Source organism: Delphinapterus leucas, chromosome 4 (assembly GCF_059928025.1).
Source record: "Delphinapterus leucas isolate spDelLeu-1000000601 "Yukka" chromosome 4, BTC_Dleu_Yukka2, whole genome shotgun sequence".
Classification (NCBI taxonomy): Eukaryota; Metazoa; Chordata; class Mammalia; order Artiodactyla; family Monodontidae; genus Delphinapterus; species Delphinapterus leucas.
The window spans coordinates 130,786,207-130,809,748 of record NC_143132.1 but is presented as its reverse complement, the minus strand read 5'-3'; the positions used below and the strand labels follow the sequence as shown (position 1 = coordinate 130,809,748).

The 23,542-nt window shown below is 36.9% G+C and overlaps 1 protein-coding gene across 9 annotated transcripts in view; it reads right to left on the bottom strand.

Moving 5' to 3' along the window:
* Window positions 1-23,542, bottom strand: part of CEP70 (centrosomal protein 70) — a 91,729-nt gene that overhangs the window by 44,077 nt on the left and 24,110 nt on the right. For 7 of the 9 annotated variants that reach the window (XM_022582595.3, XM_022582597.3, XM_089911100.1 and 4 more), the window contains 8 exons: window positions 23,347-23,437; window positions 23,099-23,222; window positions 22,591-22,771; window positions 16,240-16,409; window positions 11,118-11,174; window positions 1,707-1,788; window positions 1,514-1,602; window positions 3-77 (listed from right to left, as the gene is read on the bottom strand). In XM_022582595.3, coding sequence (XP_022438303.1) covers window positions 3-77; window positions 1,514-1,602; window positions 1,707-1,788; window positions 11,118-11,174; window positions 16,240-16,409; window positions 22,591-22,771; window positions 23,099-23,222; window positions 23,347-23,437 — 869 coding nt within the window. Of the gene's footprint in view, window positions 1-2; window positions 78-1,513; window positions 1,603-1,706; window positions 1,789-11,117; window positions 11,175-16,239; window positions 16,410-22,590; window positions 22,797-23,098; window positions 23,223-23,346; window positions 23,438-23,542 lie in introns of those variants that run through there. The other 2 variants (XM_089911099.1, XM_022582600.3) reach the window with 2 other exon arrangements.

The following is a 23,542-nucleotide window of genomic DNA, read 5'->3' as shown; positions in this document are numbered from 1 at the left end:
ACTTGATGCTTTTCTTAAGGGCTTTCTCCAGCTTCTTCACCTGTTGTTGATAAAGTCTTAATTCATGCTGTGTGGGCCTGCAGAAGATAAATCATGTTGAACGCACTTATTTTTATTTAATAAAACTATACCGTAAAGATATTTAATAATAAACAATAGTGTATACCCTGTTACTTGTCACAAATATGCTTAAAAATTCTTAAAATATTTCATGATTGCTGGGCTTCCCTGGTGGCACAGTGGTTAAGAATCCGCCTGCCACTGCAGGGGACACGGGTTCCAGCCCTGGTCCAGGAAGATCCCACATGCCAGGGAGCAACTAAGCCCGTGCACCACAACTACTGAGTCTGTGCTCTAGAGCCCGCAAACCACAACTACTGAGCCCGCGTGCCACAACTACTTAAGTCCACATGCAGCAACTAAGACCCAACGCAACCAAAATAAATTAATCAATTAAAAAAAAATTTCATGACTGCTAATGAGGTATTTATTGGCCATTGGGTTTCTTCTTCTGTGTATTCCCTGTTCAAAACTTTCTACCCATTTTTATTGTTATTAATCTATTACTTGTTTTTATAGTGAATTATCTCAAATGTACGGACAAGAATAGAGAATAGTAAGACAAATAGTACTGTGTCCACCGCTCAAGCTTTATCAAAGTTGAATAGTAATTTGTTTCAAATATTTTAACTAAAACATTATACATGTACTTAAAACTCCATGTGTGACCCTGATTACTGTCATTGCTCTCCTTCCCATACCACAGGTAACCACTATCTGAAATTCATTCTTCATTCTTCCCATGCATGTTTTATAAATTTTTACCTCATATTTATATAACCATAAATTTACACATTATTATGTGGCAGGCTTTTAAACTTTATAGAAATGGTTTTTACTGTAGGTATCAGTCTCCTCTCCATTAAAGTATAAGATTTACAAGAACAAGGTATTTGTTTTGCTTATTATATATTATCCCAGAACTTAAGGCCATGTCTAACTTACAATAGGTATTCAACAAATATTTGTTGAATAAAAAAGTCTCAGCAGTGTGCATTCCTTATTACTCTCTGTTAACAGGTAGAGTGCCATCCTTTTGTGGTTGTACGATGTACATAAATAAACCTTTCTGTTGTATGCCATTTAAACTTTTTAATTCCCCCTTCCCACAACACAGGCATATGATGAGGTAATAAGACATTCTAAAGTAATTTGGAAAAAACAATTAAAATAAAAAATAAAGTTATTTGGGAAAGGGAAACCTGCTGGCTTAAGACTGAATATATTCTGAGTTCCTACCCAGTTTTATCTTCTTCCTATTTTCTCACTTCCCTTGCCTATGTATGTATTTTTGCTCTTTCCATGATATGAGAGACAAATGACTAAAATAAGTATGAGTATGAGGTCCCCAACATTAGTTTTAGAGTAAAGGGGACAGAATGATTTATTTAATATTCAAAATTCCAGTTTATGCTTAAATGGAAGTTAAATAAAAATGACAAGTTTCTCTCACCTGGTTTCCAAATCTTTCTGGAGATTCAGCTTTTCACTTAAAAGTGCATCTATCTTAGATTTCGATTCCTTGAGTTGATTCTGTAATGACTGCAACACATTTCATAAAAATATAGTTAACTTTCCTGGGAGATTATTTAGATTATCATTTTGCTTTATAAAAAAAGTATTTATCAGTCATATAGTCCCCATACCATTAGAAGGCCTTTATAAGTAGGTGAAGCACTCAGACTCCTGTAGTCTTCTTCTGACTGACTTTCATCTTCTTCATATTGCCTATGAAAAGATACATGCAGTGTATTTATGAAAAATTTATCTTCAAAGAAAAAAAATCTAGCTAACAAAAATCAAATCAATACAATAAGGGTTTGATAACCTAAACATGAACTAAAATTTAAGCTAAATTTCCTACTTATTCTCACAGAAAATGGTATTAGAACATACTACTTACTACCTAGTGCTATAGTATATATTTGTTCACTAATGCCTTAATTGGAAGGTAAGATCCATGAAGACCAGAACTTTGTCTTGTTCACCATTGTATCTCACTGCCCAGAAGAATATGGGGCATAAGAGGTGGTGAAAAAACACTTCTTGAATGAATAAACAAACAAAGCATATTGTTTTTTCCTTCTAGTACTTTTAGGTCACAAAAATATCTATATCAAAAAATGCAGGGACTTCCCTGGTGGCACAGTGGTTGAGAATCTGCCTGCCAATGCAGGGGACACGGGTTTGAGCTCTGACCTGGGAAGATCCCACATGCTGCGGAGCAACTAAGCCTGTGTGCCACAACTATTGAGCCTGCGCTCTAGAGCCCACAAGCCAAAACTACTGAGCCCACGAGCCACAACTACTGAGCCTGCATGCCACAACTACTGAAGCCTGTGCACCTAGAGCCCAAGCTCTACAACAAGAGAAGCCACCGCAATGAGAAGCCCACGCACCGCAATGAAGACTAGCCCCTGCTTGCCGCAACTAGAGAAAGCCCGCGTGCAGCAACTAAGACCCAGCAACGAAGACCCAATGCAGCCAAAAATAAATAAATAAATTTATTTTTTAAAAAAATGCAGAGTATAAGTGGACAAGGCCACAGACTTAGTGTCCCTGATTCAAGTCTTGACATCACCATTAACCAGTTGTGTTATTTGGGTAGGTCAGTCTCTCAAAATTTGTTTTCTCATCTGTAAAACAGAGATAATTTCTGTCACATCTACCTCACAGAAATGGTGTTAAAAGTTAAAAAGATATCAAAGCATTCTGTGAGCTATAATGTACTAGAAAATCAGTATTAATGTTTTTAAAAATCCTGATACACTAACACAGGGCTGTCCGATACGGTAAACACTAGGTACACACAGGCAATGAGCACTTGAAATATAGCTAATGCAACTGAAGAGCTAGACTTTTAATTCTATTTCATTTTTTTCTTTTTTAAATTTATTTATTTATTTTTGGCTGTGTTGGGTCTTCGTTTCTGTGTGAGGGCTTTCTCTAGTTGCAGTGAGCGGGGGCCACTTTTCATCGTGGTGCGCGGGCCTCTCACTGTCGTGGCCTCTCTTGTTGCGGAGCACAGGCTCCAGACGCACAGGCTCAGTAGTTGTAGCTCACGGGCCCAGTCGCTCCGCGGCATGCGGGATCTTCCCAGACCAGGGCTCGAACCCGTGTCCCCTGAATTGGCAGGCAGATTCTCAACCACTGCACCACCAGGGAAGCCCAATTCTATTTCATTTTAATTAAAATTTAAAAACTGAAGCAGTGTAAAATATTCTTCTGTTAAACACGACTTTATTGTTTAGGACTATATACCACTACCATGCATCATGTTAAGGTATTAATGTTGTGGCCTAGTTGTGCAATGGGTGCGTGGGTAGTTTGTAGTACTATATACAAACACACCACCAGTCTAGTCAGTATCAAAGGATTGATTCAGTTAGAATGTTTTTTTTCCTATATACCAATATAACATTGTAAGGTGTTTGTTATGATACTATATTTATGGTGATGCCTATATAAATCATAATTGATCATTAATATAGTTATTATTTTAATTATAAGAACTAAACTTTTTTAGTTTAAAAAATAATTATGGACAAATTTTTAACAGAATCAAGTGGAGATGATAACATCTGAGACAGTACAATAATTGGAACAGTAAAGAAAAGAGACTGAAAGAACGTATGCCACAAATTTCCTAATGAATGCTACTATAATTTGCTATAAAGAACTCTTACAATTCAACAATAAAAGACAAAAAAGTCAATTTAAAAATGGGCAAAGGATGTGAGTAGGCATTTCTCCAAAACAGATATGCAAATGGACAATAAGCCTATAAAAAGACACTCATCATTAGTCCTTAGGGGAACACAAATCAAAACCACAATGAGATATCCCTTTAGGATATTCACAAAGTTGTGTCACCATCTCGACAATCAATTTTAGAACATGTTCATCACCCCACTGAGAAATACCATACCCGTTATCAATCACTCCCCATATCTCCTCTCTGCCCTGAGTCCCTACTCTACTACAATCCAATTCCTAGGCAACCACTCATCTACTTTCTGTCTTTATGGACTTGCATACTCTGGACATTCCATGTAAATGGAATTGTATATTTTGTGATGTTGTGTTGCAGCAGAGTAGGGGCTCAGGGCGGGGAGTGATTGCCAACAGGGTTTCTCAATGGGGTGATGAACATGTTCTAAAATTGACTGTGGAGATGATGACACACTTTGTGAATATCCTAAAATCATTGAATTGTATGCTTTAAAATGGTGAGTTTTATGGCATGTGAATTATATCTCAATAAAGCTGTTTATTTTAAAAAGTTGTTATATAAAAAATCTTTTAGGATAATAAAGTAGATGACGATAGGACGCATTTTCAGCAAATACATAATGAACATATTAAGAAGTTTCCTTTCAACAGTCAAAAAAGAATTAAAGTCACCGAAACCAAAATTAACCATACAACAAAAACTTTTAAAATAATTTTTTAGCAAAATCTGAGGTTATAATTTTGGCCACCTATAAAACATTTTGAAGTGTTGCACAAAAACAGAAACTGTCCTTACATGAAATAAATTATTTGTTATGGAAATTTTTTTGGAAAATTATGAGAAAACAAAAGTTATTTTTATAAAAAAGTGAAAGATCTTCAATTAAGCCCATGAACAACTGCCTGGAGAATACAAGACCTTTCTTATAACATCAAAGATGAATTGATTTAATTTTAAAAACTGCAAATACGTTTCTTTATCTTTAGATGAATCATATCTCAATTAACGCTTTGGGAATGTTCTGTCTCAGAGGACTTCCAGATTTACCAAGAAATGTTGACAATTTGAGGTCTTAAAATAAAAATATCACACTTACGGTGTGTCTTTGAATTTTACATATCTATCAAAGAAGAATTTCAGCTAGATATGAAAAAATCATTTTTTTCCACAATGGAAGGTGCTCTAGCTTTGTAACATCAAAAATCCAGATTTACTGGAATGTTCAAAAGACTGATGTTTCTCATTGCTTTGTTATACTGTATAATACATATTAGAAATGTGCTCAGTTTTCTGAAGCAGACTATGACAGTGTCATGAATATAGTTGTTAAAATTATACAGCACCTGTGTAAATGCTATACCAGTTTGCAGAACCACTGAAACAAAATGACTTTAACAATCTTGTGTTTTTTGCCAATGCTTATGGGTTGAGCCATGGAAGGGTTACAAAGACTAACTGTACTGTTAACCTGGATATTAAATAAAATATATTAAAATGTATTTCATTGGTTTCTTTTTACTTTTCAACTTGGCTACATGAAAATGCGAAATTATATATGTGGCTTGCATTACATTTCTATTCGAGACAGCTGTACTAATATATCCCTCAGACCTTCTTCTAAAACACATGCTAGCCTTGAACAAATGACCATTTTAGGAAAGATGACTAAAATAAGGATGACTGAGTAGCCTCTATATAACAAGTACTAAAATAGATGTTTTATACAAACTATTTCACATTTAACAGGTGAGGAGTTTGAGTAGTTATTTAACTTGCTCAAAGTCACGCAAATAGTTAGTAGTAGTAGTGAGATTCAAATTGAAATCTCTCTGGTTCCAAAGCCTATGCACTCACATCATTCCCTATATATACTCTAAAATACCTGCCACTATGGCTATACTTGTTCTCAAGAGAAACCTAATATATGAATATAGTAGAGGAGACCAATTTTAAATGTATGCAGACCTAAAGGGAAATGAGTTTCAGTAAAGAATCCTCACTTTCTTTTCCTGTAGTTCTTTATTTAGCATTGACAGATTTTGTGGTTTTCCTGAAGTAAAAACATAATTCTAAGCATCCACAAACTCTCATTTGGACATGGGATCCCCACAGCCAAATTCCTCCCACTCTTTCTCCAATGGCCTCCAGAAGCCTCAGGAGGGACCCAGTGTTGAAGATCGTGCTCCTTAGGGGTGGGGAGAAAGAGCAAAACTAGAGAAATCCTGTGTTTTATTTTCTTCCCTAATCCAAACCATGTTCAGTCAGAGGTTAATCTCAAATCCACCTGCCTCCATTTCCCAAGACCAATTTAAAAATTTCTATCTAAAAAGAAGGATGGAATTAGACAAGGGGACTTCACTTTACTAATTCATTATAGAACTATTTTCCTTGGGGTAACTTTCCAAATGTCTCTGACATCTCAGAAGAAATTCAATCTGAGGCCTGTAGGTTTTATTCCTACGTTACTTTCCTTGGCTCCTTAATCTATCTACCAAGCCAGGGAAATACTAATAGAAAAAGCCAGCAATATATTCCATGTAATCTACAGTGATATATTAATCTATATTACCATATAGTGATATAGTAATCTACAGTGATATATATTTCTGGGTAAAGAAAAGTAGGTAGGGGCTTCCCTGGTGGTGCAGTGGTTAAGAATCCACCTGCCAATGCAGGGGACACGGGTTTGAGCCCTGGTCCGGGAAGATCCCACATGCTGCGGAGCAGCTAAGCCCGTGAGCCACACTATTGAGCCTGCGCTCTAGAGCCCGCAAGCCACAACTACTGAAGCCCACACGCCTAGAGCCTGTGCTCCGCAACAAGAGAAGCCACCACAATGAGAAGTCCGCACACTGCAACGAAGAGAAGCCTCTGCTCGCCACAACTAGAGAACGCCCGCGTGCAGCTATGAAGACCCAATGCAGCCAAAAATAAATTCAATAAATATTTTTTTAAAAAGTAGGTAAAGTAACAACATAGCTGAGAGCCTATCGTTTTAAAATTTACTTTTCCTCTGTTTCAGAGGTTATACCATGTTTGCAGTTTTCTAAGATTTCCAACTGCTTAACACTTGTATTCAAATATCTGCTGCCTTGATTGCAGCTTCCTTTGCTTTCCCTGAGTTTTCTCATGTATGGAGGCAGAAAGGAATACCAGTCCATAGTATTCAGAAACTGCCTTTCATGAGCTCTCTGGAGGCCTTCTCAAGCCTGCGCCCTAAAATGAGGGTCCAGATGGTGTGCCATAGGTGTGCTGTGCAAAGGTATTACAAAGGTGCCAAGATATTCATCTCTCTCAGCCCTCAGGACAACTGGACAGACCCCAGTGTGGTACACAAACATCACTTTCTGTATTTCATGATGAGAAAAACTTTGGACAACACTGCCCTTAAAAAGTGGGTGTTTGGGCTTCCCTGGTGTCGCAGTGGTTGAGAGTCCGCCTGCCGATGCAGGGGACACGGGTTCATGCCCCGGTCTGTGAAGATCCCACATGCCGCAGAGAGGCTAGGCCCGTGAGCCATGGCCGCTGAGCCTGCGCTCCGCAACGGGAGAGGCCACAACAGTGAGAGGCCCACGTACCGAAAAAAAAAAAGTGAGTGTTAAACAGAGGGCTTCTACCTCTGCAAGAGGCCCATGTCCCATCTGTCTTCCTCCTTTGGTCTTGCTCCCCTAGCTCTACAGGTGTATGCGTCCTCCTCCTGTGCTTCCTGTTTATCCCACTTAGGCCTCCAAATCATAGCCCATCTTCCTTCATTTTCCCTTCTCTTTTGCCTTTTTTTTTTAGTAATATAATACTTGTCAGTTAATTCTACACCCTCCTTTTAGAGTACTCCTGCTTCTTCAGGTGATACTAATATCCTATTTGCAGATCTCAAAATCCACCTTGAAGTTCCTACAATCTATCAAGTTAGTATTTACTCTTAGAAAAGAGACTGATAAACTTTGTTCAGTCAATGAACTATGAAAAACTCTCCTCAGGGCAGACCCTTCATCACTGCAAAGTATAAGTGATTTCTAATTTTCCACCTGTGAGAACATCATGTATAATGCAGCCCCTATTTTCTTCCTATATCCTTCTCCCTTAATGAGACATTCAGTCCAAGTATCTGACCTGAGCGTAGTTTGCACCGGCCAAAGTATTATATTTCACTTAAGCTAGACCAATGATGATAGGATTGCTAAGCAAAAAAGTAATTCCTTTCCTCCAAGGTCCTCATTCCTCAATCCCAGATTTTCACTACAAATTCATGACAACCAGATTCAACACCACCCCCCACCAATGGCCTCAATCCTTTTATTATTTTTAGTCAGAGAATGCCAGCTTGCACAACTTCAGAGGCAACCTCTCACACCACATTCTACACAAGACATTTCAATGATGGCTATACTAAATCTTCTCTGCTCTTACTACAAATCCCAAATGTTCTCTCTTCATCATCTAGATTGGTGGTCAGCAAACTGTTGCCTGTGGGCAACATCTAGCAGGCTTTTTTAAATTAATGTTTTATGGAACACAGCCATGCCAATTCATTTACTTATTGTCTATGGCTCATTTCATGCTACAACAGCAGAGTTGAGCAGTGGTGAGAGACTATACAGACTAAAATGCCTAAAAACATACAGTCTGGCCCTTTACAGAAAAAAAGTCAACCAAGTCCTGAATCCAGATTACAATTTATTAAAGATATAGAGCAAAGGTTTCAAATAATATTCAGCCTGGACTGTATAATATGTTGTAGAGCACTGAGTTTTAGTTGCAAACATTAAAAGTCTGATTTCATTTATAAACCTAACATTCTAACTTCTCAAAAAAGCAGATTTAGCTACAGTGGGCTCACATTCCTCACAGACTGTACAGTTTAACTGCCCCCTTGAGACTGATGGTACACAGCTCTCCAATTTGCCACAGCTCCCACCTAACCTGCTTTACTCATTTTCATTATTTTCCTGATTCTGCAAGCTTAACAGTTTACAACCTCTCAAATGAAATTATTCATTTGCCTTCTCTTTACTCTTACATACTATGATTGTTCATTTTAGGCTAGGCTATGGTGCCCTGCTACTTGGTCAAACACCAGTTTAGATATGGCCATAAGGTACTCTTTAGATGTGATATTTAAATCAAGAGACTTTGAATAAAGCAGATTACCCTTCATAATGTGGGTGGGCCTTGTGCAATTAGTTAAAAACCTTAAGAGCAGAGACTGAAATCTTCAAGAAGGGAGGTATTCTGCCTTCAGGTTGCCTTCACCCTCAACACTGCAACATCAACTCTTCCCTGGGTCTCCGGCCTGCATGCCAGCCTCACAGATTTCAGACTTGCCAGCTTCACAATCGCATGAACTAACTCCTTTAAAATAAATATCTCTCTGCATATAAATGTACATTCTATTGGTTCTGTTTCTCTCTAGAACCCCACCTAATACACATACCTACAACCTCATCACTAGCTCTTCTGTATCAAAGGAAAAAGCACCTTCCTTCTTTCCAAGGCAAATGATGTCTTTTTGTTCACTTATAGCTCACTCTTGGTCCTGTATGAAGCCCAGCCAAACTGGCTTATAGTACCGTAAAAAAGTCTACTCTCTTACATCTACGAACTTTTGCTCAAAGCATACAAGCAGTGGGGTTTTTTTGCCTTTCTGCTTTCCCAAATTTTACTTATTCTTCAACTTCAAGCACAACCCCCATCTGCTTTGTAATGGCTTCCCTGGTTACTCCATCTAAAACAAATTTGTTCCTGTTATCGACTCCTGTATTACTTACTGTCTGTACAGTTTTTAGTAATTACTCTACTGTGACATTATGCCTTAGTGTCTTTTAAGTCTCATATTATTTTTAACTATTAATGTGTTTACATTTAATTTCCCTTACTAGATTGCAAATTCCTGGAAGCTAAGAATTGTGTTCAAAACGTTGTCCTAGGGACTTCCCTGGTGGTCCAGTGGTAAAGAATCCAATCAGCCTTCCAATGCAGGGGACGCAGGTTCGATCCCTAGTGGGGGAACTAAGATCCCACATGCCGCAGGGCAGCTAAGTCTGTGTGCCTCAACTAGAGAGCCCACGTACTCTGAAGCCCACGCGATACAACTAAAGAGAGAAAAAAACCCAGCACGCCACAACTAAAGAGAAGCCCACATGCCTCAACGAAGAGCCTGTGTGCCGCAAAAAAAAAAAAAAAAAAAAAAAAATCCCGTATGCTGCAAGGAAGAGCTGATGCAGCCAAGATAAACAAACAAACAAACAAAACTTTGTCCTATCTCTAGAATCTATCTAACACCATGCCTACCATCTAAAAGACACAGTTTTGAAAATCAGAAGGTCTCTGAAGTTAATTGGTATAATACTACTTTCTGAATAGAACAAAGCAAGGAGTTGCTCTATCATTAGTTGTTCTCGTCTCATCTTCCCTTCCTTCCTTTTTCACTTCTTTCTTCCCTTCTTCCCTCCATCCTGCTCTTTTTTAAGAGTCCCCAAGGTGCTAGAAGGAATCAGCAACCAGCACAGCTCTGCCATCAGTCCTACTGAGTTTCTGGAGTCAGTACTCTTGGGGCAAGAATACTAGACAATGTATGCTTAATGAAAGCAGATATGCTTAATGAAAACAGAACTTATCTGCTTTATTCTAGTTTATCTGTTTTATCTGTTCAGTAACAAAAACAGAACTTGGCAGAAAGTAGGTGCTCAAATATTTGTTAAAAGAACTGTTCCATTTATAAACAATGAAACAGAATAGCCACTGTTTTAATAACTATATTAAAGCACTTTAGATTATTTGGCCTTAGATATCTTTCAGCTATTTTTGGTTAGTCAAAGACCATTATTTTTAAACTTTACCCTTATTTCTTTAATCAGAGGTGACAACTGTGCTTTACTCTATATACTTGATTTTTCACTATGACATTTTATCTTTATCTCATATAAATCTGCATACTAATTAGGCTGTACTTTGGCAGGCAGCTAATCCAACCCTACACACTTTGTGGATATACTCAGTAACTATCTAGTGGTTAGATGACATCAGTAGAACAAATTATAATACTTCAACAGAAGAAAAATACTATTTCTTCTGTGACCGATACTTTGGTGATTATTAAATATACATATTTTAATATAAATGCAACAATATACTTTAACATAAGTGGTAAAGTACAGTCTTGAAGATCTTTATAAAAAAGGAAATTTGTAGTTAAACATATTAGGTAAATTACACATATATCAGGTAGATTTCCAAAGCATATTTGTTTCAAAAGCCCATAGAAACTTTTGTTGTAATTCATGACTAGATAATAACTTCAAAAACTGTAATACAGGACTAGTCGTACCTTTGTTTATGAAATTTTCTAATTTTAGATTCATAGTAATCAATTAGGCAAAGCAACCTAGAAAACAGATAAGTTGGATTATTTTCAAAATGTGGTATTGGAACATTTACTATTCTCTCTATACAATTTCAAATTACAGTGATAAACATACATGTTATCTGCAAATTTATAAAAAATTTAAGTGATTTTTGCCAGAAGCAAGTATCACACTATGCCATATATTTTAATTTTAATGTATATATTTTTAAATAACCACAGACATTAAATCTCAACATATTAAATGCATATTGTCCAAATAGTTCTACCTCTAGCAATCACTCCCACAGAAATATGTGCCTAAGGCTGTAACTCAAGATGAACGAAGTTGCTTGATGCACCATTATTTATGAGTGAAAACTCAGATACAATCTAAATATTTGTCAACAAGGGAAAAGTTAAATAAATAATGGCACATCCATATTATAGAAAATGATGAGGCATGAGAAGAGACAATGTAAATTTGTACATCCTAATGAGAATTGATAAGGTTAAAAAATGTTGCATAGCAAAATGTATAATATTACTCTATTTTTTTAGGAAAATAGTTATAAATGAATCTGTATATGTATTGAAAATGAACTCTATGGGTTCTTAGCTGAGGGATAATACCACAGCTAGGGGACAGTGTTGGTTGTCAAACTGAATAGTTGGGGAGGGGGCGACGATGCTTAAAAGTTCATCAATGAACATGATGAATGCTCATCATGCCCTACACAATGAAGAATGGTCCCACCCAAAAGCCAACAGCACTATTGCTGTGAAACACTAGGAAGGACAAAAACCAAACTGTTAAAAGTGGTATCTCTGGGATGTGGAAATTAGGAGGGGTAAGCAGGTCTATAACATTTTACTTTACATACTTTTATATTGTTTGAATTTCTAAAAGCACATATTGCTTTTGTAATTCAAAAAATCCTCAAAGAAAAATAAAATAACACTATACTTTCACATATTATTCTTTTTAAAGCAAGAATGTATAGTATTTCACTCCTATCTTGGGAAACTTACCCATCTTCTTTTTTTCAGAGCTAATTCAACCAACCGTGCTTTTAATATCATAACTTTCCGGATTATCCTTTCTCTTCAACTTTCCCCATCCCAACACGTACCAGCTTTCATATTATCCTGCAAATATGCTTTAATTTCCTTTATATACTTCACAAGCCCTCTCACCCCTTCCTTCCCCCATGCTACCATTCCATTTCTATCTTTTTCCTTCATAGCAAACTTCATTCATCCTGAATGACTGTTACCTCTACCTTCAATAAACTTTTAAAGAGGACTTACCAGGAATTCTGAGCAAATAAGACAGTGGGAAGGCAAACACAAACCAATGAGGTGGCATGTAACACTTCTTACCACCCTCTCCTTCTTCAAACACTCTTGTTCCTTGGTTAGCCTGACACCCAAACGTAACTCCTCTTCTGTCTCTTCTTTCTCTCTCTAAATTTTAAAGTTCTCCGGAGTTCAGCCCTTCTAACTGTAGGCCTGATATCTCTCTGTGGCTGACGTAAAGTGCCTAATGTTCGTAAATGAACCCATTATCCTCCTTCCCCATTCCCCAAACCTAGCTTGAAATCTGGCTATCTTTGACTGCTCTCCTTCTTTCAACATCTACAGTCAGTCAGTCTAGACAATTCCTGTCCATCTCTGCAGTATCTCTCTTTCTTTTTTCTTTATAGACCTCTGTTATCTACCAACTAGACTATTAAAACCGATCACTAATTTTGTCTATCTCTGGGTTTAATTTCTTTGCTCATAAATCCTGGGCTTTTTTAATCCTGCTACACAGAAAGTAGAACCTGAACTCTTCAGCCTGGAGTTGAAGCCCCTCAAAGTTTCAGCACACCTTTCCTTCCATACTGTCTCCTAAGATACCATCACCTTGTGCACCCTATGCTCCAGACCTCTTGGACTACCTGGACTACTTGCCACTCCCAAATACGTTTTGTTTCCCAGACACCATATTTCTCTTACTAGAATACCCCTTTCCTCATTAACGTCTATTAAAACTCTACAATTCCTCTTGGACATGCACTAGAACACAGCAGGGAATGACACGGAGTCTTTGGCTTCATTGAGCTTACAGCATCATGGGGAATACAGATGCCAGAACAAATTAATACAAATGTAATGAGAATTACAACACACAAAATTCAAACTACTATCAACTGCTCCCTTTAAGGAACATGATATGTCTTCCTGTCTGCAAATAAATTTTAAAGCATTCGTCTAGGACTTCAACACACCTCAGGAGAATTGTTCCTGGGTATTGCATATTTACTGTTATGACTGTGTATGGAATTTTCCTCCCATTACATTTTCTGCCAGGTTATTATTGGTGTAAAACAAAAGCTATTGATTTTTATAGATTTATTTTGTAAACTGGACACCTTATTAAACTCTTTTATTGTGTTTTTTAAAAAATTCTACAGTTCCTAATAATCTAGTTTACAAGTTACCTCCTTCATGAAGTCTTTCTGGTCATCCCCATCTTTCTCAGTGGAAACTAAGCTCTCCTTATGCCACGCCCAGTTAGTATCCTGTCTGCCTTACCATTACAGCACATACCAACGTGCCTTTTATTTTACTTACCTGAGTATGTGTCTATCTACCCAACAAGCTATCAGGTCCATAAATGCAGCAAACATCGCTTTACTCATCTGTGTATGTCCTATACTGTTTTGTCCCAATGCCTTTGTAACTTTTGACAATAGCTGTAGTGGCTACAACTGATGCATTTTTATATAAGGGTTAATTCACAATTTTTAAGTTCTGCGCTCAAACTGAAAATTTGTTTTATTAAAAACCAAATAAAGTGGAGAATCTCTAGGCCATCAGACAAATTCACACCTGAATTAGCTTGACTTCATCTGGTACTTGGTAAGTTTTCTCAATGCTTCTCTTCCTTTTTCTTGCCCTCTCACTCATTCAAAGTGCCTGTTATTTTGTTTTTCTTTTCATTCCTCTTCCTCTATCTCTCTTCTTACCTTATTCTCCCACTGTAATTATCTCTCTCCTTCTTTTTGTTCTTCCTTACTCCTATTTTCCTTTCTTTGCTTTTCTATTTATTCACACCTAGCTCCAACTACATTTTGTTATTTAAATTATTTTTTATATTTTTATCCTATTTCGTCCTTCAAAAGGATAAAAATTGTATATATATATTTGTGTACATGTATATGTGTGCATTATCTCTCAAATAATTATTGAAACAATCTATAGTTTCAACTTGTTTTTAACTTATATGTGACTTCATTTATTTTTATAGTATAAAACAGACATACCTAATTAGTAAAAACCCCCAGTCCTACTATGTAAACACATAAGACTAGTTAAAATGTAACTAGTTTATACTATTAAGTGAAAAGAACAAGATGCTATCTTTTATACAAAGAAATATAATATCCATACTGTTTGTATTTGCTAAAAATAACACTAAAAAAGTTATCTATAGGGAGAAGTAAGGAACAGGTTAAGGGGACAGGAATGAAAACAAAACCTCTCCAAATATAAATAATTACAGTTTTGACTTTATAATTGTATAAACGTCTTACATATTCAAAAGTAAATAAATTTTAAAAGCCAGCCCTAAAAACTGAAAACAAACTGAAACAAGTAAACTTAACTGTATATTAATTTGGTGCCACAAACACACAGAAAAGAAATATTCCAAGATATTTTAGAACACTATATTTTGACTGTACCCATAGTGGAATATATTATTAATGTCGAAGATAATTGCAAAGAAATTTAAATTTCATTCAGTTGGCTTATTGTTAGTAGCAATACTGGTATTATTATTTTGAAACTTTTTCTATATTATAGGATAAAGCAAATAAATAATTATGATATTATTCTTAGGAATAAGGGTTTTCAGTGTAAAAGAAAACCGTTACAAATGTAAAATCAGAGTTTAAATAAAAACCCAGTGTTAACTTCAGTTAGAAATTTTTCTCAGAAATATATATAGTTCCTGGTACTTGCCACTAAAAAGCCCTAAAATCAATGACAACGTAAGATAAGCAACCTAAACACTCAAACTGTGGTCTCTAAAATCTATTCCTGACTAAAAGGAACCAGAGCTCTTTTGAGAAATGTCTAATTAATTCATTTTAAATGAGTTAATTTTAAATGTTTAGTGTTAGTTTTAACAAATACCTAACTCGATTCCTCAAAAGAGCTCCTAGGGCAAAACAATGTACAGGATGTATCTTCTGCCTAAAAGTAAGAAATCTAACAAAGATTAATGGAGTTGGGTCTAAGGGATATAATACCAACATGATAAAGATCCCACCGGCCAAAGACAAGATAATTTGATCATTGAAAGCCCACGAGTTAATAACAACCTTTGAAAAAAGAGAGATGGGCACAAACAAAAAATCTTATTGCTTATCATTGGAGATCATTAGGGCAACCACTGCTTACTCTAAAAACTTAGAATTAAAATGAAAGAACTGAGCATTGCACTTCCCTGTAACAAACCATATAGGGCAACCAAATAGCCCCTATTCAAAAGGAAAGGTTCTTTTTTTTAATGGAAGACTTCTGGGAAAAAAAGAAAAAGAAAAAAAAGGGATAGCAGAATTGAAAATAAGATCATCAATGGGGGAAACCATTAGATGAAAGGATGATGATAAATTTTATAGTGGAAGGATCAGATTGTTATTATTTAAACCCCTGAACAATCTCATCATCCCTGAGAGTAGGTCAACTAGACATTATGTGCCTCCTGATATGTTATAATTAGAAGCATAAATTACCACCTATGAAGTATTTCACCAAAAATACTTGCATCTGAATTTAGCTCTAACTTCCAGTTTAGAGGGAACATAGGAGATAGAAGAATAAATTAAATGACATAGTACGGAAGCAAACAGACAAATCTAGCATGTACTTCTCCAGGACAACTGACCATTTTCTTCAAAAAGTTAATGACATTTAAAACAAACGAACAAACAGCAGAGAAGAGGGAGAGGAATACTTCACCAGTTTAAAAGAGATATAACCACACCCAAGATGAAATCTGTTTTTAAAAAAGTGATGACTCTAGCTACATATCAATTTACGTAGCAAACATTACTGTCTATCCAAGATGGTATGAGGAACTCTCTTGCAGAGATAGGAGAACACTCTGTTTTGAGTGATGATGCGCTCTTCGTCCTCCTTTGTTAATCTACAGATATCCTTCTGCAAAGAAGCAATAGTCTCTTGTTGCTCCATTCGTTTTTTCTTATAATGCTCACATTTTGCCTGTAAGAAATTTTTCAAAAAATATAATTATGATATATACATCAAGGACATGCTGTCCTAACAATATTGTACACAAAGCTATCCTCACAATTTCTATCAGGCTGCTTCATTCAAGAACTTCAGTACTGAGCCTGTCTTTAAATGGGTGCAAGCTCCAGGAACACTGATATGTCAGAAATGCAAAAACTATAACAAGTAAAATCAGTGTAAAATGGGGAAAATATAGCTTATAATTGCACGCATTCAAGGTTTCATAATAAGTAAAAGAACTCAATCTCCATAAAACTGATATAATTTTATATATATGTTTAGATGAAAATAATAACCAGAAAGAGACCAATATTAAGGATGTCAAAAGAACCAAGAATTAAAATTAATATTCTTAAGTGATCAACGATAATTCAGGATTTCAGATGGTTTAATCACCTTAGGCATTCATGTAATGTGGTAGACTGCAAACTCAGAGAAACCAGGAATTTGTTCAGAAATAATATGTACCCCAAGATTTATACAAGGGAATGTAAATCCTGAATACACTCTTGCCTTCAGTGAAATCTCACCAGCCTGGTTTTCCTTTATTCGATAGTTTCCATCCCTCAGTGTCCTTAGAAAGCTCATAATCAACAGTACCATCACTGTTATTATTAATACACTTTTTATAAAGCTCAGTGAGTAACCCTATCCCCATCTGGCCTGCACAATACTAAGACACACCACTTTCAGAAGACAGTGCCATATCTAAGCACATGTTCACCTGCCGATAGGGTCAAGTTTGCACAGACTTAAGAGACCCTCAGGGGAAAAAGGAGACTCAGCTCCTGGTACCATACCATCTGTCAGTAACCACCAGGTATACCCAGAATTTATCCTCTGCCTCAGCCCCACCTTGGAAGCCAGGCAGGAGCTCTACAGCCAAGTGACTTGGGTCCCAATTCCATCTCTATAAATTAGCCATGAAACTAGAATGATTGAATTTTTCAAGGTTGCAGGGTGTAAAAGCAAGATACAAGAATCAACTGTATCTCTCCTAAGACATTCTATGAGGTTAGTGTTACCCTAATACCAAAACCAGACAACACACAAAAAAGAGAACCACAAACCAATATCCCTTAAACAATGATGCAAAAACTCAACAAAATACTAGCAAACCAAACTCAGCAGCATATTAAAAGGATGATACACCATGACCAAACGGGATTTATTCCTGGAATGCAAGAAAGGGTTTTTCATACGTTGAACCAATGTAATAGACTACATTAACAGAATAAAAGGAAAAAAAACATGATCATCTCAATTGAGGGGGTCTGTGTGCTGCAACTACTGAGCCTGTGTGCTGCAACAACTGAAGCCCATGTGCCTAGAGCCCGTGCTCCACAAGAGAAGCCACTGCAATGAGAAGCCATGCACCGCAACGAAGAGTAGCCCCTGCTCGCCACAACTAGAGGAAGCCCAGGCACAGCCACAAAGACCCAACGCAGCTAATAAATAAATAAATAACAAAACGACAAAAACACAAAACAAAACAAAAAAAACCAAATTGCCTAAAGGCTTGGGCCTCTGAGATAATACCAAAAGACCCACAGGAATAAAAGATTATCTCTGTTCCACTGATGTTATGTACATAGTTTCCAAAAGACAAAAGTGGGACTATAAATCTGCCACACAGCAGAGTCACTGAACTCCCAGTTCCCTGACAGATACAGATAAAGGCCTGACACACATTCCTAAGTTATTTTTGCAGGAAGCAGACCCCCGCCAGAGGAAAACTGCTGACTGCAAGCATGTAGACACCAGACTGGTTGAAACTAGAAGGTTGATGATACTTGAAACTTCACCTTGATGCCAACCAGTGCAAGAATTGAGCACAAGCTGATCAGGCACTGTGCGGCCCCCTCCCTCACCCAGCCTTTAAAACCCTTTCCCTGAAAGTCCTCAAGGAGTTGGCACTCTTTTCCACCTTCTCCCTTGTACTCAAGCTATCCTTTCAATAAAAAGCTTTGCTTGCCTAAGAATCTTGAGGGAGCAATATTCATTTCTATGGTATTACTGTCCAAGAATCTGGAGAGGGCGCAGTAACAATTTTAACAGCCCATGCCATCCTTCCTACCTAGATATCAGTTACTTATAAGGCAGTCATGTATTAGGAATATCTTGCTGACTTTAATATACGTTAGATCTATTTTTTCATTTGGCCCTAAAAAACACTCAATTTCATGGCTCCCTGTGTATTTTAGAAAGCTAAAGTCAATAGAGGAATCCAACACAAAGTAAAAAAATAAATTGAAGCTAAAGAACTTGTGGAGAAGTGTAAAAAAGAGCTTGGTGGCTTTACACCAGATAGTTTGGATAATACATAATAATTAGGGCACAGAATATAGAGCTAAATTTTTTTCCTGCTTTTTAGAAGTTTAAATAATAACAGGAAGGAAGTATTTTGTGCTATTTCAACTGTCAGTAGTAAATACATATATGGAGAGAAAATAAAAATAAATATGGAATTGAAATATACAACAATAATATAAGTTGGAGAATGTCAAAAATTGTTTTATGATTGTTACAATGTCATGGAATAAGGTAAAAAATACAAAGTAAAATTACATTTTGAGAAGTCAAGAGTGCATATTTTAATCTTTGAGGTAACCACTAAAAGAATAGTAAAAATCAGTTTCCTGATCCATATACTCTCTATGAAGAAAGAAGAGGGAGAACTACCTGATACTGTTCACGTTGACTTAAAACTGAAATTATCTGCTTAGATCTTTAGAGGACCCAAAAGTTTATCAAACTTTATCCACAGAAGCTAAGTACAGAAAAAGGGAAACTGTACTGAAGAACATAGAAACTGCAAATACAATGTTGTCTTTTAGTTTCTGCGTTTCCCCAGCAATCTCTCAACAGCAATCTCTCAAGAGCAATCTTTCAAAATATTATTGTCAAACATCTGTTAATTTCCTAGATCTCTTTGCCACATACACACAAAATCAATGTTTCCTTTCTCTCAACTGCAAAATATGCAGCACTAAACCATTCTAAAATTGGAAACAAGCATATGCCAAAAAAAGAAAAATGTGCCTCAAACTGTGAAATAATTTTTCTCCAGGAGTACTTCCATCTGCCCCAAGAAAGCACAGATTAACTAGTACAGTACAGAATATATGACTAGTCTGTAATAGAACTGGACAATCAGGCAACATTGAGGGGCAGCAGTTCCTTGGGTTTGCCAATTTCTGTTACATTCTATAAAAAAGTACCCTTTAGAGGCTTCCCTGATGGCTCAGTGGTTGAGAGTCCGCCTGCCGATGCAGGGGACACAGGTTCCGGGAAGATCCCACATGCCGCGGAGCGGCTGGGCCCGTAAGCCATGGCCACTGAGCCTGTGCGTCCGGAGCTTGTGCTTCGCGATGGGAGAGGCCACAGTGGTGAGAGGCCCGCGTACCACAAAAAAAAAAAAAAAAAGTACCCTTTAGGTACTTAAAAAACAAACAAGCAAGCAACTAATTTCAGTTGAGCAAAATAGCATAGACACCCTACCCCAACACCAGGTTTTCATACCCCAATCCTAATTCTGTCTGTCCCCCACGGCAGACTGGAACATGAGACCTCCTCTGTACCAATTTATAAGCTACATAACAAATCTCTGGGACCTGAAACAAAAAGTTAATGGCCCATAATTCATTTAAAACAGATGAACTACTTGACAGAAAATACATGCCACTCCAAGTCACTTCTTACCAATGAATCCTCAAGCATCTATTCTTTCAACTGGTACATTCATAAGTCTTATATTTTAAAAATTTGACTTTGTGATTTTTTATAGATCAACCTCTCTGAAAAAAAAATAGGCATTGTCCTTAAAAAAAAACAACACTGCTCTCCCCTGCCCTCATCTCCCTCTCTCAGTACCACCTGATGGCTGCTTTCTCACATCAGTAAGTTGATAAGTTAAAGAGCTTCAGGTTTCCACATGGTCCTATATCTGAGAGCAAGGTCAAAATCAAACGTATACAGAAATATTTCCAAAATCCCCCTCCCTGTAGAGAGAGTTTGAATGTAACGTTGATGAGGAAAGCAACCTAACAAAGCAAACCTAGAAATGTAAAGTTCTGGGCTTCCTTGGTGGAGCAGTGGTTAAGAATCTGCCTGCCAATGCAGGGGACACGGGTTCGAGCCCTGGTCCAGGAAGATCCCACATGCCGCGGAGCAACTAAGCCCGTGCGCCACAACTACTGAGCCTGCATTCTAGAGCCCGTGAGCCACAACTACTGAGCCCACGTGCCACAACTACTGAAGCCCGCGTGCCTAGAGCCCATGCTCCGCAACAGGAGAAGCCACCTCAATGAGAAGCCCGTGCACCGCAATGGAGAGTAGCCCCCGTTCGCCGCAACTAGAGAAAGCGCGCACCCAGCAACAAAGACCCAACACAGCCAAAAATAAATAAATAAAATAAATAAATTAAAAAAAAAAAAAGTAAAGTTCTAACAGTAAAAGATTTTGTTGACTGATGAATAACAGAAACAGACTTGGCCATCAAAGAATGACAGTGTCTTCTCCAGAACAATGATCAATACCAGCAGGTAGAGCACTGTCCACCCCAAGCTGGCAGCTTAAATGAGGGCAGAACACCAACTGTCTGAGGCCTCATACCAGAACTTCTTAGTATCTCTGGCTGATTCTCTCTGGCTCCTGAAATTTATATTAACTCATCAGATCCTTCCAATGCTGCCAGTATAAACTGAGGGGACATCCAGACGCTGCCTTGAGGAGTAGTGGTCCCTTTTAGGCAGCCTGAACTCTCTGTGTGCAATAGTGTTGTGCCGACAAAAAGGATTTATAATGATATAATGTTTCTAAGTATCTGTAATGTCTCATAAAACTAAATACTGGTTATCACTACAAAAACTTTATTTCATTTAATCATAAGAAACACCAGAGGTTTGAAATAAGAGGTTTTTTACATTAGGAAATTAAGTATTCAATGTTATAACATTGTTATTTCAATAAAAATAAAACAACTTAAAATCACAAAGTATATTCCATATAAATATTATGTAAATTTAACTCAATAATTCAAGTATTTATTGAGCATCTACAACTAATAATAAAGCAGACACTTTCTTAGCCCTAACCAAAATAGACAAAAATATTTGCCCTCATGGAGCTTACATTCTAACACAGAGATATATAAACAAAACAAAGTGTATATAGTATATTAGCATGTTAGATGGTGCTAAGAACTATGGATAAAACAAAGCACGGAAGGCAATATGATATGTGGGGGACAGGACTGCCAACTGTAAGCAAAGTAGTCAAAAAAGGAATCCCTGAGAGATTGTGATGTGACACTTGAGTAAGGAGACAGAAAACAAACCATGCAGCTATCTCTAAAAAAGCATGCATGGCAGAGGGAAAAAGAAGAACAAAATGTACAAAATCCCTGAGGTGAGAATGGTCAAGGAAAATTTCAAAGAAAAGCAAGAATGTCATCGTGGCTGGAGCAGAATATGCAAGAGGTATAGTAGATGAAGTCAGAAGGTAACACGGGGCCAGATCATGTAAGGCCATGGTAAGAGTTTTGGATTTTCCTCTTAAAAAACAAAAAGGAAAGTCATTGGAGTGTTTTGAGCTACTATGTTGAGCGCACATTGAAAAAGGCAAGGGTGGGAGTAGGGAAACCAAGAGAGAAGCAGGAAAGAAATGAAGGTGACTTGGACCAGAATGGAGACTAAAAGAAGAAAGTTTAGGAAGGAAATTCAGAGCTCAGTTTTAGACATGTAAAAAAGTTCTAGATGTCTATTAGACATCCAGTAGAGATATCAAGTAGGGTGCAGGATGTGAGTCTGAAATTAAGGGAAGAGGTGTGCGCTATGGATTTAAAAGTGCTGTGAATTAGACTGAGCATCACCAAGGGAGTTAGAATTTATAGGAAAGGGAAAGGTCTGGGGAATCCAACACTAAGAGGTTAGGAAGATGAGAAGAATCAGCAAAGGAGCTGAAAAATAACCAGTGGGGTTGAGGAAAACCAGAAGAGAGGATGTTCTGGAAATGAAGCAAATAAAGTATTTCAAGGCAACAACGATAGGTCAAGTAAGATAAGGACCACTGAATTAAGCAACACGAAGTCACCTGTAACCCTGACAAGCTGTCTTAATACCATCATGTAAGAAAATGTTTAGCTCAGTACCTGTAAAGCTTTATGCTCCTTTTGAAGTTCTTTTATTTTATTCTGTTGCTGGCAAACCCTATTTAGGGATTCATCCTCCATTTCACCAATTTTGGATTTCACACTCTCCATAATTTGTTCCAAGTCATTAGCTCGTTGTTCCTGATCTGCTGCTCGGCTGTGTTGTAGCTGAAGTTCATTTCTAATAACACATACACAATTCCTCCCTTAGTAATAAAAATAAAACATATCAACAAACATATCCATCTAACAACACAATGAGTTTCTAAAATTTCTTTGCATTCTTAAAATTTCTATCCTATAACACAAACCAACTGAAGAAATATAGGATACCATATCTAAGCTAAGCTATTACCAAAAGATTTACCTACTAAAAACATTTTTAATTTAATATTTAATCACAATGGAAAATTAAATTTCAAGATTTTTTTCAAGGGAGTTATTTTTAGAATGCATACCACTTGTACACAAACAATTGAAAAGAGATCTTTTTTTTCCATTTTCTTACTTAAGCTGCTTATTAGTTTCTATGAGCTCCTGGATCATGTTCTGTTGACGTGATGTTTCTTCCATCAAAGTTTTTAAATTCTCCCTCATCCTTTGTGATGACTGTTTGTCAAAAATGATGAGATCTACATTTTTTGAAATGTAATACACATAGTAAAAATAAAGATAAGGAAAAAAATTGAACATCAAAAATTTTTTAACAGAAAAAGAACATTTTTATCTTAAGAAGCAAGAATAGGACCTGATTACCTTTCGTATCTGTTCTTTCGACTAGAGATAAAGGTTTTAAGCCATGCATCAGCAACAGCACGTTTATGCTTTCCCATTCTGCTTCTTCCCGCTACAATTACGAGGGAGAAAAGGATCAACTTCAAGATATAAGGTGAAGAAATACCCTTGTATATAATTTCCTTTGTTTCCAAAATAACAGACTTTTTCTCCAAAA